Source organism: Pipistrellus hanaki (genome assembly GCF_964339955.1).
Source record: "Pipistrellus hanaki genome assembly, chromosome: 15".
Taxonomy (NCBI): Eukaryota; Metazoa; Chordata; class Mammalia; order Chiroptera; family Vespertilionidae; genus Pipistrellus; species Pipistrellus hanaki.
In genome coordinates this window covers 50,332,665-50,349,969 of record NC_140517.1, presented here as the reverse complement: position 1 = coordinate 50,349,969, position 17,305 = coordinate 50,332,665, and the positions used below count along the sequence as shown (strand labels likewise).

Below are 17,305 nucleotides of genomic sequence, written 5' to 3'. Positions count from 1 at the left end.
CCACCCTGAAACCCCGTCCCATCTGTAACTGCGAAATGCGACAACAAAATAGATCACAAACGAAAGAAATGGAGGACAAAAAGCGTCTGGATATAGAGTTCAAATCTACGCTTATAAGGTTTTTCAAGAATTTCCTAGAAAAGATGGATAAGGCCTATGAGGATATGAAAAGAGATCAACTAGAATTAATAAGGAGTCAACAAGAAATGATAAGGGATCAACAAGAAATAAAGAATACATTGTCTGAAATAAAAAATATTCTACAGAGTCCTAAAAACAGAAGGGAAGATCGCAAGAATCAAGTCAAAGATTTGGAACATAAAGAGCCAGAAGACACTCCTCCCCAGAAGCTAGAAGGCAAGAGAATCCAGAAAATTGAAGATAATGTAAGAAACCTCTGGGACAACTTCAAGCGAACCAACATCAGAATTATGGGGGTTCCAGAAGATGAGAGAGAGCAAGATATCGAAAACATACTGAAAGAAATAGTGACAGAAAACTTCCCCCACCTGGTGAAAGAATTTGACTTACAAGTCCAGGAAGCACACAGAACTCCAAACAAAAGGAATCCAAAGAGGACCACACCGAGACACATCATTATTAAAATTCCAAGAGCAAAAGATAAAGAGAGAATATTAAAAGAAGCAAGAGCAAAGAAGGTAGTGACTTATAAAGGAGCACCTATACGATTGTCAGCTGACTTCTCAACAGAAACCATGCAGGCCAGAAGGGAATGGCAAGAAATATTCAAGGTGATGAATAGCAAGAACCTACAGCCAAAAATAAGCTACCCAGCAAAGCTATCACTCAGAATCGAAGGCCAGATAAAGAGCTTCACTAATAAAAAAAAGCTAAAGGAGTTCATCACCACCAAACCAGAATTATATGAATTGCTGAAGGGGGTTCTTTCAGAAGAGAAAGTAAACAAAGATAAAAATTATGAACAACAAATACGTAATTATCAACAAGTGAATCTAAAAACCAAGGAAATTAAAAAAATCTGATGAACAATATTAACTGTTGAATATAATAGAATCAGAGGTATGGAAGGGGAGTGAACTGATGATTCTTGGGGAAAAGGGGAGAGGGGGGCGTGGGAAGAGACTGAACATAAACTGTGCACCTATGGATGAGGACAATGGGGAGAGGGGAAAGGGCAGAGGGTGGGGTGGGAACCTGGTGGAGGAGAGCAATGGTGGGGGGGGGGGGAGAAAGGAACATTTGTAATATGAAAAATAAAAACTTATTAAAAAAAAAAAAAAAAAAAAAAAAGAAATCAAAAAAAAAAAAAAAAAAAATATAATGGAATCAAAGGTATGGAAGGGGAGTGAGCTGACGATTCTCATGGAAAAGGGGAGTGGGGGGTGCGGGAAGGGACTGAACATAAACTGTGCACCTATGAACGAGGTCAATGAGGGGTTGGGAAAGGGCAGTGAGTGGGGTGGGAACCTGGTGGAGGGGAGCAATGGAGGGAGGAAAAAATGAGAAACAATTGTAATAATATGAATAATAAAGATTTATTAAAATAAATAAAAGAAATCCCCTTCCTAATGAGGTCACTGCTGACCACCCACACTGCAATGCCCTCCTCTCCCACCACTTTGCGCAATGGAGAGAGCAGCCCTGGGACTGAAGGTCACAGGTGGGATTCCGGTCAAGGGCATGTACCTCTGTGCTAGCTCTATGCATCCCCGTGCTGGAGGCGACACATAGATGTCTCTGTCGCCCAGATGTGTTTCTCCCTCTGTCTCTCCCCTCCCCTTCTCACTCCTTAAATTTCAATGGAACAATATCCTCGGATGGGGACCAGAAAAAAACAAACAGCCATCTTCCCTCCCCCACAGCGGACCCCTCGCCACAACACTCCCTAAACTCCAGCCCCCATGCCTCACTGGCTCCAGGAGAAGGTGCAGTTGGTCTCTGTGCAATAGAGCATGCGCTCTGGGAGACGGCAGTGGGGCCTGGGCTCAGCGCCCTGAGGTGGAGCCGCCTCACCTCCCGGGCCTCACAGACCTTGTGGGCTTCAGTGGAAGGTGAGACTCTCCACCAGCAAGTGGGCTGTGACACAGGTGACAGTGCGCATGTCCACAATGAAGCGCGCGGTAACACAGGTGGACACAGTGTTGTTTAGACAGGAAGCTATTGGACACTCAGCAGAGGATGGTACAGCATAAGCAGAACGTTCATGTACAGGAAGAAACCAAAGTAGCTAAGCCCGGTGAGTGTCGCTGTTAGAATCGCTGTGAGGTCAGGACCCGGCCTGATGTCCCTCCAAGGTTATGTGTGTTCCAGAGGGAACAGCAGCTGTCACACTGTCCCCAAGTCCTGGCTGAGGGGGTCACCATCACACAACCCGACCCTGTTCAAGACACAGTGTCCTCATGGCTGTGGCCCCCGCACAACTGTCGGGGGGGCTGGGGCTCAGGGTGCCCCCCGGGGCCCTGATTGCACTTGCATTTCCACAGTACTGCTCCCCTAAACCTACAGCAGCCGCTCCCCACATCCGGGTCCCAGTGGGGCCAGCAATAGAGGGAGACAGGGCGGCAGGCAGGGATCAGTCCCAGCAGGAACTGCCCTCAGAGGCGGAATCCCGCTCCTGGTAAACCCTCGGAGAGCTCAGGGAAAGACGGAAGAACAGCCAGGCCCAGAAGGAGGCAGGAGCAGGAGGAGCCTGAACACCCAGCTCCACACCAGGGGCTCCTTTGAGCAGGGACCCTGGGCCTGTGAGACAGTGACGGGCAACATGCCTCCTGCTGCCCAGAGAGTGAGGCCAGAACTCACACCCAAGAACAGGGACAGGCATAACACCCACCAAAGCAAAGCAACTCCCCAGACCCAGGAGAGGAGGGCGGGGGCGGGCACAGGCCTGAGCCCAGGCTGCCCTGCCCCAGGAAGGCTCGCTGTCCAGGGTCCTGGAGATGCGCTGCTTTAGGACACGTGACAAGGCCTGGGGGATGGGGGTCCCTGTGACCACAGGTCCTGGTGGGGCAGGGTTCCCCTGAGGGACAAGGTCAGAGGAGCAGAGAGGTGACCCGGTCGAGGAGTGACCACGTCAAAGCCCATGATGCACTGAGCACTGACCAGGCCCAGGACCGGTCCACGCTCTGCCCTCACCACCCATCCCATCCCTCCTGTGACAGGCTCAGCACAGCAAACACACGGGACCTGGAAAGTTTTGGAGCTTCAATTTATTTCCCCTCAGAATTTAGGAGATTCCCCTTTAATTAACCCCCAAGCCTTTTTGGCAAGAATCGAAGAATCAGGTCAATGCACAGACTCATTTCAATCCGGAGCAGGAAGTAGCAGCTCAGAGCACCAGGGAGGAAAGGCAGGGATGGGGACGGGAGGGCCCAGCCATCTCTGCTGACAGGAAAGTGTGGGGGGCAGGGTGGTGCCAGCCCCCATCAGAGGTTTCTGAGTCAGGAAGTGGGAGCTGTAACACACCTTCCATCACTCAGTTCCCACAAGGCAGCGGCCTTATGCTGTGGAGGACAATCATCATGAGCAGGTTCAGGGCAGTGGCTGTGACTGGTGACGTTCTCAAACCCACTTCATGCTCACAGTGTCCCACAGATTAACCATTGCCCAGCCCCCCCCCCCCAGCGCCCACCCCACCCCACGGCAGGTCTCACCTTTAGAAGCCGAGAGAGACACATCAGAGCCCTGGCCGCTGTCACTGTCTGGAGGGGACAAACCAAGACGGGGTCAGAGCCCCAGGGTAGAAGACTAAGAGGAACTTTGGAGTGGGGTCCCCGATGGCTCCCTCTGCACTGTCACAGGGTCTCAGGGGTCACCCTCCATACTCACTGGCAGCCTGAGCATAGCTCCCTCCTTTTCCACCTGCGGGAAGAAAACACCCTGTGAGAGACCAGGGAGGAGGCAGGGCCATGAGGTCCTAGAGGAAGCCCTAGTCCTGGGCCCAGAGAAGTTTCCAGAAGCATGTGTACAGACCCAGGGCAGGATCAGGGAAGGGCATGTGTGGGGACTGGACCCACCGCCCTTCTGTAGGTCTGTGTTCAGCAGGGATCTGCCCTCTGACCTGGGGCTGCTGGGAACGGGGTCCCCAGCACCAGCAGCATCAGGTGAGAAGTGGGCCCCTCATCTCTCACGGGCCTCACTACAGAGTCAGTGTGAGCACAGAGCCCCACACTGGCCATCACATATGTGGGGATGGAGCTTCCCGTGAATGAGGTGGGACACACGTCTACCTGGGCTTGAACCCCCAGTGAGACAGACACTCAAACCCCACCCTGCCCACCTGAGCGCCTCTTCCCCCACATCACAGCTCCAGCCACAGCTCCCAGCAGGACCAGGCCCCCAGCGATGCCCAGGATGATGAAGATGAAGGTCTGAGGAGGAGGCTCTGGGAGGAGAAGGGAAGGGAGGGTGAGGGCCCTGACTCCAGGCCTCAGCCCCCACCCCACTGAGGTCCTCCAGGGCCCCGCTGCCCTGTGAAGAGGCTGTGTGCCCACGGCCCTCCTCACCCCATCTCACGGTCATGGGCTCGGGCAGCCCCTCATGCTGCACATGGCACGTGTATCTGTGCTCCTCCCCAGGGGGCACCCCCACGGCCGCCCACTTCTGGAAGGTGCCGTCCCCCGCAGGCCTGGTCTCCACCATCTCCATGTCCTGGGTCTGGTCCTCCCCGTCACGCTGCCAGGTCAGGCTGATGTCCGCAGGGTAGAAGCCCAGCGCCCAGCACCTCAGGGTGACCTCACTGGCAGAGACGGGGTGGAGGCTCACGTGTGCCTTTGGAGGGTCTGAGGGGAGAAAATGCAGGACCTTTGCATCCTCCATGAGACACTCCAGCAGCGCCCATGTGACCATCCTGAGAGAGGACAGACACCTGGGTGGGGAGGGAGCACACAGCACACACACCAGCCTGGACAGAGGCACCTGGAAGGATCTCCTCCTCTTTAGAAAGTTCTAGAATCAGAGAGATGCCGGGACCGGTTTGGCTCAGTGGATAGAGCGTTGGCCTGCGGACTGAAAGGTCCCGGGTTCGAATCCCGGCAAGGGCATGTACCTTGGTTGCGGGCACATCCCCAGAAGGGGGTATGCAAGAGGCAGCTGATCGATGATTCTCTCTCATCGATGTTTCTAAATCTCTATTCCTCTCTCTTCCTCTCTGTGAAAAATCAATAAAATATATTAAAAAAAAAAAAGAAAAAAAGAAAAGAAAGAAAGAAAGAAAGAAAGACACAGCCCAGGGTAGGAGGTCTCTGAGGGGAGAAATGGTCCTGACCTGGGTGAAGGCCACATGACTCAGAAAAGCTGGGGTCACGACTCAGACACAGGGGTGTGGGGCAGAGCACAAGGCCTGAGAGAAGGTCCCGGTGGGCCCCAGAGCCCCTGCAGGGACCATGGAAACCCCTCATGGGCTATTGTAGGAGGGGTCTCCCTGCACCCCAGGAGAGCCTGCACCCCTACCTGTCCCTGAGAGGAGGGAGAGTCCCTCTGGAACATGACCTGGACATTCAGGGCCCTCCCGCGCCCTGACCCGAAGGAGGGGTGTCTGACACTGACCCCCTGTCCTGTCTCCTTGTAGGAGCCCCAGCCCCGGGGAGAGGGGGCGGCCCCAGGGCCCCTGGTACCTGCGCGCTGCAGGGTCTCCTTCCCTTTGTCCAGGTACATGCGCAGTGAGTCCACACACAGGCCCTTCAGGTAGCTCCTGTCATGCTCTGCCGCACCCGCCGCCTCCCACTTCCGCTTTGTGATCTGAGCCGCCATGTCGGCCGCGGTCCAGGAGGTCAGGTCCTCGTTCAGGGCGATGTAGTCGGTGCCATCGTAGGCGTATTGCTCGTACCCGCGGAGGAGGCGCCAGTCCGGTCCCACCTCGCAGCCGGACATCCTCTGGATGGTGTGAGACCCTGACCCCGCCCCGAGGTCAGCCCGCCCCGAGGTCAGCCCGCCCCGCCCGCCCCGCGGGGACTGAATCTAAAACTGAAAGTGAAATCGGGTCACAGTCCCCGCGGGCTCCTCCCGGGGGTGGGGGTTGGGGGCCGGGCGGGTCCCGCCGCCTCGGGGTGACGCTCGGACCCGGACCCTCGGGGCGACCCCGGCCCGTCCGTGGGGAGGGGGGTCGTGAGGGGCCCGGCGCGCGGCTCACCGTCCTCGCTCTGGTTGTAGTAGCCGCGCAGGGTCTGCAGGCCCACTCGGTAATTCTGTGTGTCTCCCTTCATGTTCTGCGTCTCCCGGTCCCAATACTCCGGGTCCTCCCGCTCCACCCACGGCTGCTGCATCCACGGCGCCCGCGGCTCCATCCTCCCACTCGGCGCGTCGCTGTCGAACCGCACGAACTGCGTGTCGTCCACGTAGCCAACGACGAGGTACCGGGGCTCCCCGCGGCCGGGCCGGGACACGGCGGTGAAGAAATATCTCAGGGAGTGGGGGCCTGGGGGGCGGACGGAGGGCAGGGCCCGGGCTGGACACGCGCCTTCCCGGGCCCGCGCCCCGCCGGGTCCCCGCGCTCCTCCCCGCACAGCCGCCCCCTCGGACCCCGCACTCACCGGCCCCGCTGGGGGTCAGGACCAGCGCCCCCGAGAGCAGCAGGAGGAGGGTGGGGGGCCTCTGCACCCGCATCCTGGCCGTTTGGGGAGCGTCTGCGTCCGAGCGCTTCCGCGGAGGACTTATAAACGGGAGCTCCTGGGACGCTGATTGGCTGCTGTGGAAGCCGCGGAGCCAATCAGAGTGAGAGTTCTTGCCCCATCACGAGTATCCAGGAAGAAGGCGCGGAAACAGGTTGGGAGAGGAGAAGTGAAACCAGGGCGCTGGGGAGTCCCCACCAGGGAGTTTCCCCCCCAGACTCTGTGCCCCGCTGAGACCTGAGCGCAGGCCTGGGCCCTGGACTCGGTCCTGACCCTCCTCCTGCGCGGGGCGCCCGTCCCCCTGTCCCCCGAGGCCTGGCCCGGGCGCTGTGCTGTTCAGGGACTTTCCAAGGTTTGGGGTTCACCATCTCTGTGCAGCCTCACACAGTGGGGAGGCCCCCAGTAACCTTGTTCCTGTGGTTCCCTGTGTCACAGTCACCACTCACTGAACCACACGGGGAAACAAGCATGAACTCATTCCGCATGCTCACTGCCTGGGAGATGGGGACAGGGTCACGTTTTTGTGAAAATCACCAATTTCCCAGGTAAAGGAGGAGAGAGGAGGGGCCTGCTCCCCTGTCACATCCTGCCAGTCCCCCCGGGAGACACTGGGTTTGCACATTTGCTTTTGAATTTGATCTGTTGCTGTGGCGGCAGCTTATTAAGACATAGAAGGCCTCATAGGAATGGGCAGGAGTCGTGTTTTACTGACCTTTTCACGTAAGTGTACATGCTCCCCTGTGACCCTCACCACAGCCACACCTGTGGTCATTTCTGAAAAGGGCTTTGCAAGGTGAGACCTGAAACCATATTGACTGTATTCTTCTTGTCTTAATTTTTTAAAGTATATGTTCTTTTATTTCAGAGAGGGAGAGAGAGATAGAAACATCAATGATGAGAAAGAGTCATTGATCAGCTGCCTCTTACAAACCCCATACTGGGGATGGAGCCTCCATCCCAGGCACATGCTCAGACAAAAAGGTGACCTGTGCCCTCCTGGTTCATAGGTCAATGTTCAGGCACCGAGACCCGCTGGCTGGGGAATATGAATGTTTCCTGTTCTTTTCTGTCCCCGTCCCCAGGGCTGTCTTGCTGGGTGGCTCTGTCCTCATGCAGGTTAGTGAAGGTGATGCCTGTGTCTCTAAGTCCTAGAGCCCTTCCCGTGTGGATGCATTAGTCACCCACCCTCCACACTCACCTCTGTGTCTCTTCCCACAGAGCCCCTAGGAAGTGTGTCAGCGCTGGGGAGGGTCTAGCTGACGTGGTGGGACACACCTGTACCAACATTCTGGTTTTCCCTCGGGGCTGGCATTGCATCACAACAGCAGGCCTGTCCGTGGTCCCTGCCAGGTGACATTTCCTGAGGGAGAAGCTCAGGTTCAGGTTTGAGAAGGTGCGTGCCAGTTCCCCCAACCTCAGCCTTCCCAGTGTCTGTGTCACTCATTCTGTTAGGGAACCGTGGGCCAGGCCGGGTGTGGCTCAGTGGCTGAGCATTGACCTTCAACCAGGAGGTCAGGGTTCCATTCCTGGTGAGGCACCTGCTGGGTTGTTGACTCTGTCCTCAGAGGAGGGGCGGGTAGGGGGGGTGTGTGCAGGAGGCAGCCTAGCCATGGCTCTCACCTATCATGGGTGTTTCTATGTCTCCTTCTCCCTTCCTCCTGAAATCAATAGGAATGATAATAATAATAATAAAGAGTTGGCTGGATGCGTCTGTGGGAAGGAGGGGGAATGAGAGGAGGATCCTCGGGACAAGCTGTGTAGGCCTCCCCAGGCCCTGCGAGGTCCTGGCCGCCTTTGTGGTCTCTGTGCCCGGGCCCCGCGGCCCCTGCGATGACGTCATGGGTACACGCGGGGCCCACGGGGCGTGTCTGTGTGAAGGGGACGCGTGGGCAGCCGTGGGCAGGAGGGAGGTTCATGCGCTCACCTCTGGGCTCCTCCGCATGGGCATCTGGGACACAGCCCCCCTGACTCAGAGGCACGTCCCCCAGAAAAGGAGGCTCCCATGGCGGTGGGGGACTTCCATTGCGCTAAGGAGTTTATAGGACTTGATGCGGGGCCACCATCTCAGGGCTCAGCGCCAGGTCCCCCAGTCCCTTCCCCTCCCCCCTCCCCCTCCCCCACAGAGCTGGACCAGGGGGATCCAGGAAAGAGCGCCCTCCCCAGGGCGAGCCCACACCTCCCAGCGCTGCTCTCCCTCCCAGGGCGGGGCTCTCCCAGCGCCAGCTCCGCCCCCTCTCTGCTGCCTGAAGGGGGGAGGCCCCACGCCAGCTGCAGGATGGGACGAGGTGCTCAGGGTGGGAGTGACCGCGTCTAAGCCCACGATGCATTGCGCACTGACCAGGACCAGGCCGGACCACGCTCCATCCTCACCGCCCCTCCGATCCCGCCTGCGACAGGCTCAGCACAGCAAACACAGGGACCAGGAAAGTTCTTGGAGCTTCAATTTATTTGCCCTCAGAATTTAGGAGCTTCCCCTTTAATTAACCCCCAAGCCTTTTTGGCAAGAAATGAACAAACAGTCACATAAGAATCTCATTACAATCCGGAGCAGGAAGTGGCAGCTCAGAGCCCCAGGGAGGAAAGGCAGGGATGGGGATGGGGATGGGGAGGGCCCAGCCACCTCTGCTGACAGGAAAGAGTCGGGGGGGCAGGGTGGGGCCAGCCCCCCATCAGAGGGTCCTGAGTCAGGAAGTGGGAGCAGGAACACACCTTCCATCACTCAGTCCCCACAAGCAGCAGTCTAACGCTGTGGAGGACAATCATCATGAGCAGGTTCAGGGCAGTGGCTGTGACTGGTGACATTCTCATAGCCCACTTCATGCTCACAGTGTTCCACAGACTCCCCACTGCCCAGTTCCCCCTCTTTCCACTTTCCACCCTCCCCACGGCAGGTCTCACCTTTAGAAGCTGAGAGAGACACATCAGAGCCCTGGGCGCTGTGACTGCCTGGGGGAGGGAGACACACACACCAGGATGGGGTCAGAGTCCAGAGCAGGAGACTGATGAGGAACTATGGCTGTGGGGTCCCCCATGGCTCCCTCTGCACTGTCACAGGGTCTCAGGGGTCACCCTCCATACTCACTGGCAGCCTGAGCATAGCTCTCTCCCTTTCCACCTGCGGGAAGAAAACACCCCGTGACAGACCAGGGAGGAGGCAGGGCCATGAGGTCCTAGAGGAAGCCCTAGTCCTGGGCCCAGAGAACTTTCTAGTGCTGGCCCCACTGGGACCCAGATGTGGGGAGAGAGGCTGTTTTAGATTTAGGGGAGCAGCACTGTGAAAGTGCAGGTGCAGTGAGGGCCCAGGGGGCACCCTGACCCCAATTGCCCCAGGACAGCTGTGCTGGGGCCACAGCCATGAGGACACTGTGTCTGGAACAGGGACGGGTTGTGTGATGGTGACCCCCTCAGCCAGGACTTAGGGACCATGCGACAGCTGCTGTTCCCTCTGGAGCGCACAGGGACCATGGAGGGACATCAGGCTGGATCCTGACCTCACAGCGATTCTAACAGGAACACACAGCAGGCTCACCTGCTTTAGTTTCTTCCTGTACATGAACGCCATTCTTACGCTGTACCGTCCTCTGCTGAGTGTCCAATAGCTTCCTGTCTAAACAACACTGTGTCCACCTGCGTTACCGCGCGCTTCATTGTGGACATGCGCACTGTCACCCGTGTCACAGCCCACTTGCTGGTGGAGAGTCTCACCTTCCACTGAAGCCCACAAGGTCTGTGAGGCCCGGGAGGTGAGGCAGCTGCACCTCAGGGCGCTGAGCCCAGGCCACGCTGCCGCCTCCCAGAGTTCATGCTCCATTGCACAGAGACCAGCTGCATCTTTTCCTGGAGGCAATGAGGCATCGGGGCTGGAGTGTGCGGAGTGCTGTGGAGAGGGGTCCGCTGTGGGGGAGGGAAGATGGCTGTTTTGTATCTTGTCCCCATTCAAGGATATTGTTCCACTGAAATTTAAGGAGTGAGAAGGGCGGGGGGGGGGGGTAGAGACAGAGGGAGAGACACATCTAGGTAAGAGAGAGTCATCTGTGTTGCCTCCAGCATGGGGATGCATAGAGCTAGCACCAAGGTACATGCCCCTGACCGGAATACCACCTGTGACCTTCAATCCCAGGGCTGCTCTCTCCATTGAGCAAAGTGGCTGGGAGAGGAGGGCATTGCAGTGTGGTGGTCAACAGGGGCCTCATTGGGAAGGAGACTTCTTACAAAGTGTTTTAGCCCTAGCCGGTTGTATTCAGTGGCTAGCTGGTTTGATTCAGTTGGCCTGCAGACTGAAGAATCCCAGGTTTGATTCTGGTCAAGGGTACGTATCTTTGTTGGGGGCACATCCCCAATAGGAGGTGTGCTGGAGGCTGCTGGTCAATGTTTCTCTCTCATCAGTGTTTCTGGCTTTCTACCCGTCTCCCTTCCTCTCCATATAAAAATCAATAAAATAGATTAATCCAAGATGACTGCACAGGTAAACACCTAACCGCAGCTGCACACAACAATTTCAATAAGATACAACTAAAATATAAAATGGACATTGCCCAGAACTACAGGAAAGTCGACTGACTTGAAATTCTACAACGAGAAGCAAGAAGAAAACCAGAAGGAAGCGCGGAGGAGCTGTAAAAGCCTAAGGTACGGAGACATGCTGCGCGCGGAGAGGACGGAGCCGGAGAGGAGGGGGAGGCTGAGTGCCTGGCTGGTGTTCCCTAGCGGGAAGGAGATAAAAGCTCCAGACTGTGCTGAACCCCAGTTCTGACTGCTCTGAACCCCAGTTCTAGGCCAGACCCAGGGACCCAGGTTCATCCAGAGGGAGCTGGGCTGTAAGGCGGAACCCCGGGGGAGCAGCGAAAGGCAGAGCCCCTGGAGGTGCACACATTGCGCAAAGAGAAGGGACGGTTGGCTGTGCCACAGGATTGCCCTGGCAGGAAGGAGACAGGGGCTCCAGACTGCTCTGAAAGCCACCTCCAATCCCACTTCCAACTAAACTGAACCCCAGTTCCAGGCCCATTGGGGGAGAGACTAGACTGTTTGGTAGCAGGCGAAACTCGAGGGCACCTCACTCTCAGAGGAGCTTGCAGTAAGTAATGAAGGACCCTGAGGAATACTGAGACTCAGGAGCCGCATAGGCTGTAGCTGAGGGAAGCCAAGGCTGTAGGCTCCACCCTGAAACTCCGCCCCATCAGGGAAGCTGCAAAAATGCCTAGACAATGAAATAGATCACAAACGAAAGAAATGGAGGACAAAAAGCGACTGGATATAGTTCAAAACCACACTTATAAGTTTGTTCAAGAATCTCCAAGAAAAGGCCGATAAAATAAACGAAACCTATAAGGATATGAAAAGGGATCAACTAGAAATAATAAGGGATCAACAAAAAATAAAGAATACATTGTCTGAAATAAAAAATATTATAGAGTCCTAAAAACAGAATGGAAGATCGCAAGAATCAAGTCAAAGATTTGGAACATAAAGAGACAGAAGATGCTCCTCTGAAGAAGCAAGAAGGCAAGAGAATCCAGAAAGTTGAAGATAATGTAAGAAAACTCTGGGACAACTTCAAGCGAACCAACATCAGAATTATAGGGGTCCCAGAAGATGAGAGAGAGCAAGATATTGAAATCATACTGAAAGATATAGTGACAGAAAACTTCCCCCACCTGGTGAAAGAATTAAACTTACAAGTCCAGGAAGCGCACAGAACACCAAACAAAAGGAATCCAAAGAAGACCACACCAAGACAAATCATAATTAAAATTCCAAGAGCAAAAGACACAGAGAGAATATTAAAAGCAGCAAGAGCAAAACAGGTAGTTACCTATAAAGGAGCACCTATACGATTGTCAGCTGATTTCTCAACAGAAACCATGCAGGCCAGACGGGAATGGCAAGAAATATTCAAGGGGATGAATAGGAAGAACCTACAGCCAAAAATAATCTACCCAGCAAAGCTATCACTCAGAATCGAAGGCCAGATAAAGAGCTTCACCAATAAAAAAAAATAAAGCTAAAGGAGTTCATCACCACCAAACCAGAATTATATGAATTGCTGTAAGGGGTTGTTTTTGTTTTTCTTTTGGAAGAGAAAGTCAATAAAGATAAAAACTATGAACAACAAATATGTAACTATCAACAAGTGAATCTAAAAACCCAAAAAAATATTTTTTTTAAATCTGATGAACAATATTAACTGGTGAATATAATAGAATCAGAGGTATGGAAGGCGAGTGAACTGACGATTCTCGGGGAAAAGGGGAGATATGGATGTGGGAAGACACTGAACATAAACTGTGCACCTCTGGATGAGGACAATGATGGGTGGGGAAAGGGCAGAGGGTGGGGTGGGAACCTGGTGGAGGGGAGCAATGGGGGGGGGGAGAGGAACATTTGTAATAATATGAACAATAAAGATTTTTAAAAATCGATAATATATATATTTTATGGATGGATCTGTGCCAGTGAAGGGTCATCGGGAGCCCAAGCTCCATTCGCTTCATGAGCCCCCGTTGAATTTGAGACACCGGAGGACCTTCCCGTTTGGAAATGACCTTTACAACATTCTTTTTAAAAAGTATTTTTTATTGATTTTTTACAGAGAGGAAGGGAGAGGGAGAGAGAGTTATAAACATACATGAAACAGAAACTTCAATCAGGCACCTCTTGCACACGCCTTACTGGGGATGTGCCCACAACCAAAGTACATGGCCTGGACCGGAATCGAGCCTGAGACTTTTCAGTCTGCAGGCCGAAGCTCTATCCACTGAGCCAAACCGGGTTCTGCTGACCTATACAACATTCTTCATCCAGGCCCTTTCTGAATTTCAGCCTTCCAGCTGTGTTCCTCCCAGGTGCTCTGGCAGGGACGTTTCCATACATATTTTGGTCTCTGTCGCCCCCTGGAGGCGTAGCCGAGCTCCTGGTTGCAGCACATACCCAAAAACAATACGACCTGCCGCTGCGAATGGGGAGGAAGGCAGGTGCGACTTGGGCCTGGTTCGCTCCCCCTTTTAGCCCCAGAAGCAGGCATAGGGGAGGCACTGAACGAGCATCCGTTGCACAGAACAACCGAGATGCAGGCCTGCGGAACTAGAAGGCCTCGGAACTGTCTCATGAAGCGTATGTTTCCGGCCGGTGTTCTTTCACGTGAACACCTTCCGTCTTTTTGCGAATCTGAGCCCGAGGGCCCAGAAGGCTCGGTCCCACCGCTTCCGGCGTTTTTGGGAACAGAGTCCGGGCGGCCGCTCCGCATCCCGCAGGGACGGAAAAGCTCCTGCCCCGAGCAGGTGTGATTGGGAGGTAGGAACGAAAAGACCGGCGGGGGATTTGAAGGAGGAGGTGGAAGGCGATGGAGTGAAGGACTATGTGGCCACATGGGTGTGAGGGGAGTGAGAGACCCCAGCACATCTCGTGGGATCCTGAGGGCTGCTGGATGATCATAGCGGTGGCCGTCCTGAGAGCTCGGGGAAGCGCGAGGTAGAGTCTAGAGTCTGGGCACAGACAAGGCCCCGGGATCCCCCAGCTGCTCGGGGTGATGAGGAGTTGAGGGAGCAGGGGAAGGAGGATGACGTAGGTAAGCAGATACAGGGGGTGCAGGCAGGTCCTGTGGCCGCCTCGGCCCTGGGCCCACCGCTCTCCACCTCCCTTCAGCGGCTCCTCCGGCTTCAGGGTGACCGTGACTTCCTCCTGGAGAACCAGGGTTTCCCTACCCGGCCACTACCTCTCCTGCGGGCTCAGCTCCTGCCCTGAGTCAAGGCCAACTCCTGCTGGTTGACCTCAAGAGCATAGGGCACCCGCACACGTGGGCGTGAGAGGACAGCCAGGAAGGCGGAGGCGCTGACCCCATGGGTTCATGGCTGCCCCGGGTCCCTGCAGGCCTTCTAGCTGCTTCCTGTCTCAAGGCCCAGGGCCTCGCTCACACAAACACCTCGCTCCACCTGGATGGTCCGCTACGGCACCCACCCATCCACCGGGCGTCCTGTACCTGCTCCTCCGTCCTGGGGATTCGGGATAAGGGGGGACCGGACCCAGGGAGACTAAGCCCATTGCAGATGGGGGCACCAAACGGATGCCTTTAGCAAGCGATCTGACTGGAAACATCCATGATGAGAGAGAATCTTGGACCGCTGCCTCCTGCACGCCCCCACCTAGAGGACAGAGGGTCAGGTGCAGCCTCGATCTGCTCCTCACTTCCCTCCAGCACCCCAGCCCTGTGGAGGCTACGTGTCACCCCAGCTGGCCCTGACCTGCTGTGTGACTGGGGGCCAGTGGCTACCCCTCACCGGCCTCAGTTTGTGAGAATGATGAGACTCTGAGTGAGTTACCGTCTTCTTGCCGGTAACTCACTCAGTGTCCGCTCTGGGGTTCCTCATTGTCCCGTGGACTGCACAATCCTGGGCCGGTAAGGGACAGAAATAGAATATTGGAGACTAGCTGTGAGTTATGAGAAGTAATTATTAAGAACACAAATTATGCCCCAACCGGTTTGGCTCAGTGGATAGAGTGTTGGCCTGAGGACTGAAGGGTCCCAGGTTCGATTCCGGTCAAGGGCATGTACCTTGGTTTCTGGCACATGCCCTGTGGGGGGTGCACAGGAGGCAGCTGATCAATGCTTCTCTCTCTAAACCTATCTCTCTCCTTTCCTCCCTGTAAAAAATCAATTATATATATATATATATATATATATATATATATATATATATATATATATAATATGCTAAGTGTCTGGTCAGCCATTCAATCAATCAAAGTGTAATCTATAATAAAATGGTAATATGCTAATTAGACCAGACATCATTCCTGATGTCCTTCCTGATTAAGCCGGCTGGGTTCCAGCTGCCTGCGGACAGCCCGAGGGAAGACAGCCCGGGTCCGGGTGCCTGCCAGCATCCTGAGGAAGGTACTGGAAGGAAGCAGGTGTCAGCAGCAGGGAGAAGGCCTGCTCTTGCAGGAATTTTCGTGCATAGGGCCTCTAGTATGCTAATGATGTGCTAAGGTAGCTCAACAATCTGTTGACCAGTTGCTATGACGTGCACTGACCACTAGGGGAAGATGCTCCAACTGGTAGGTTAGCTTGATGCAGGGGTCCAGCCCATTGGAACTGAGAGAGACAGGCTGGACCCACCCTGGAGTTCTCCCGCAGCCCCTCCCTGGCTGGCCAACTTCCTGTGTCTCTTGAGTTGATTCCTGCGGGATTCAGAATCCAGAGGCCACCGCACAGCGAGCTGCCACCAGGATATGGAGCTGCCTCTGGGACATGGGTGCTGAGCCCCAGGCGCCAGGCAAAGCTGGGGGGGAAGGGCTTGGGCCATAGAGACGCGGGGCTAGAGGAGCGAGGGCAGTGGACACTGGGCGGCTACAGAGGCCCTAAGCGGTGAGTCCTCAGGGTCGCCGGATCCGGTAGGGGGCGCAAGTGGCTAGGGATGCAAAATGGAGATACCCGGAGCTGGTGAGATGGGGGAAGAGCTTCACTTCCGTCTGTCCTCCCTCCCGGCTCAGGGTCCCAGAGCTGACCATGCTCCTGGTTCTTTTGGAGGCGCTCCCTGTCCTCCCTTGTGGCGCCGGCCCCGAGCTGACCTCCCTGTCTCCCCCTTCCCCCCCACACACACCTAATGGCGATCCCTGCCCCTGTGCATGCAGAGGAGGTGCCCTTATTGAAGTCCGACTCCACACCCTCCTCACTGGCACCAGTTCCTGCAGGCCTTCCAGAGCTGCCGCCCCTGGGGCCCGGGCTCCTGCTCAGAGCTCCTGCCCAGCGGCCAGGCCCGGAGATCCCCTGGCACACTGGGGGCCTCCAGGCGGGAGCGGTGTCCTGGGCAGCGAGGAAGCCACAGGACTGCAGAGCTAGCACAGCCCTGAAGGCCAGGGCCCCGCTGCCTACTTGCTGTGCGACCTGAGGCAACGGAACTGCCTCTCTGGGCCTCAGGTGCCCTGTCCCCAAAGGGGTGTTCTGTGCTCCCTGGCCAGGGAGAGAGGCCGCGTTGGCGGCTGCAGGCCCTGTCTCTGAGCAGATGGAAGGGAGCTACATAGTTAAGGATGGGGCCAGGAGGGAAGGAAAATGGAAGTCCAAGAATAGCATGATGCAGCTTGCTGACTGGTTGCTAAGGCAACCCGGCTGGGCTAAAACCCAGCTAGGTGGGAGATTCTGGGGCAACCTAACTGGGGAGGGAGGAACGAACACCCTTAGAGACCTCTCTCCACCCTATAGACAGCCAGCTCCCTCCACCTTATAGAAAAACAGCTCCTTCCACCCTACAGACAGACAGCTCCCTCCAACCTATAGACAGCCAGATCCCTCCACCCTATAGACAGACAGCAACCTCCACCCTATAGACACAGAGCTCCCTCCACCCTATAGACAGACAGCTTCCTCCACCCTATAGACAGAGAGCTCCCTCCACCCTATAGAAAGACAGCTCCCTTCACCCTATGGACAGACAGCTCCCTCCACCCTATAGACAGACAGCCAATTCCCTCCACCCTATAGTCAGACAGCTCCCTCCACCCTATACACTGCCCCAACCCTATAGACAGACAGCACCCTCCACCCTATAGACACAGCTCCCTCCACCCTATAGACAGACAGCTCCCTCCACCGTATACACAGCCAGCTCCCTCCACTCTATAGACAGCCAGCTCCCTCCACCCTATAGACAGACAGCTCCCTCCACCCTATAGACAGACAGCTCCCTCCACCCTATAGACAGACAGATTCCTCCACCCTATAG

At 55.6% G+C, this 17,305-nt stretch overlaps 1 protein-coding gene across 18 annotated transcripts in view; it reads right to left on the bottom strand.

Annotated features, from left to right (window-relative positions):
* Positions 1–3,175: 3,175 nt before the first annotated feature.
* The window catches only part of LOC311633617 (popy Class I histocompatibility antigen, A-1 alpha chain-like), a 35,935-nt gene continuing 21,805 nt past the window's right edge, over positions 3,176–17,305 (bottom strand). For 3 of the 18 annotated variants that reach the window (XM_084906534.1, XM_084906552.1, XM_084906542.1), the window contains exons 6-8: positions 9,670–9,702; positions 9,486–9,533; positions 3,176–3,482 (exon numbers count right to left, since the gene is read on the bottom strand). In XM_084906534.1, coding sequence (XP_084762660.1) covers positions 3,478–3,482; positions 9,486–9,533; positions 9,670–9,702 — 86 coding nt within the window. In that variant the 3' untranslated portion in view covers positions 3,176–3,477. Of the gene's footprint in view, positions 3,483–3,632; positions 3,681–3,803; positions 3,841–4,258; positions 4,364–4,484; positions 4,761–5,594; positions 5,871–6,109; positions 6,395–6,509; positions 6,663–9,485; positions 9,534–9,665; positions 9,703–17,305 lie in introns of those variants that run through there. The other 15 variants (XM_084906532.1, XM_084906541.1, XM_084906551.1 and 12 more) reach the window with 10 other exon arrangements.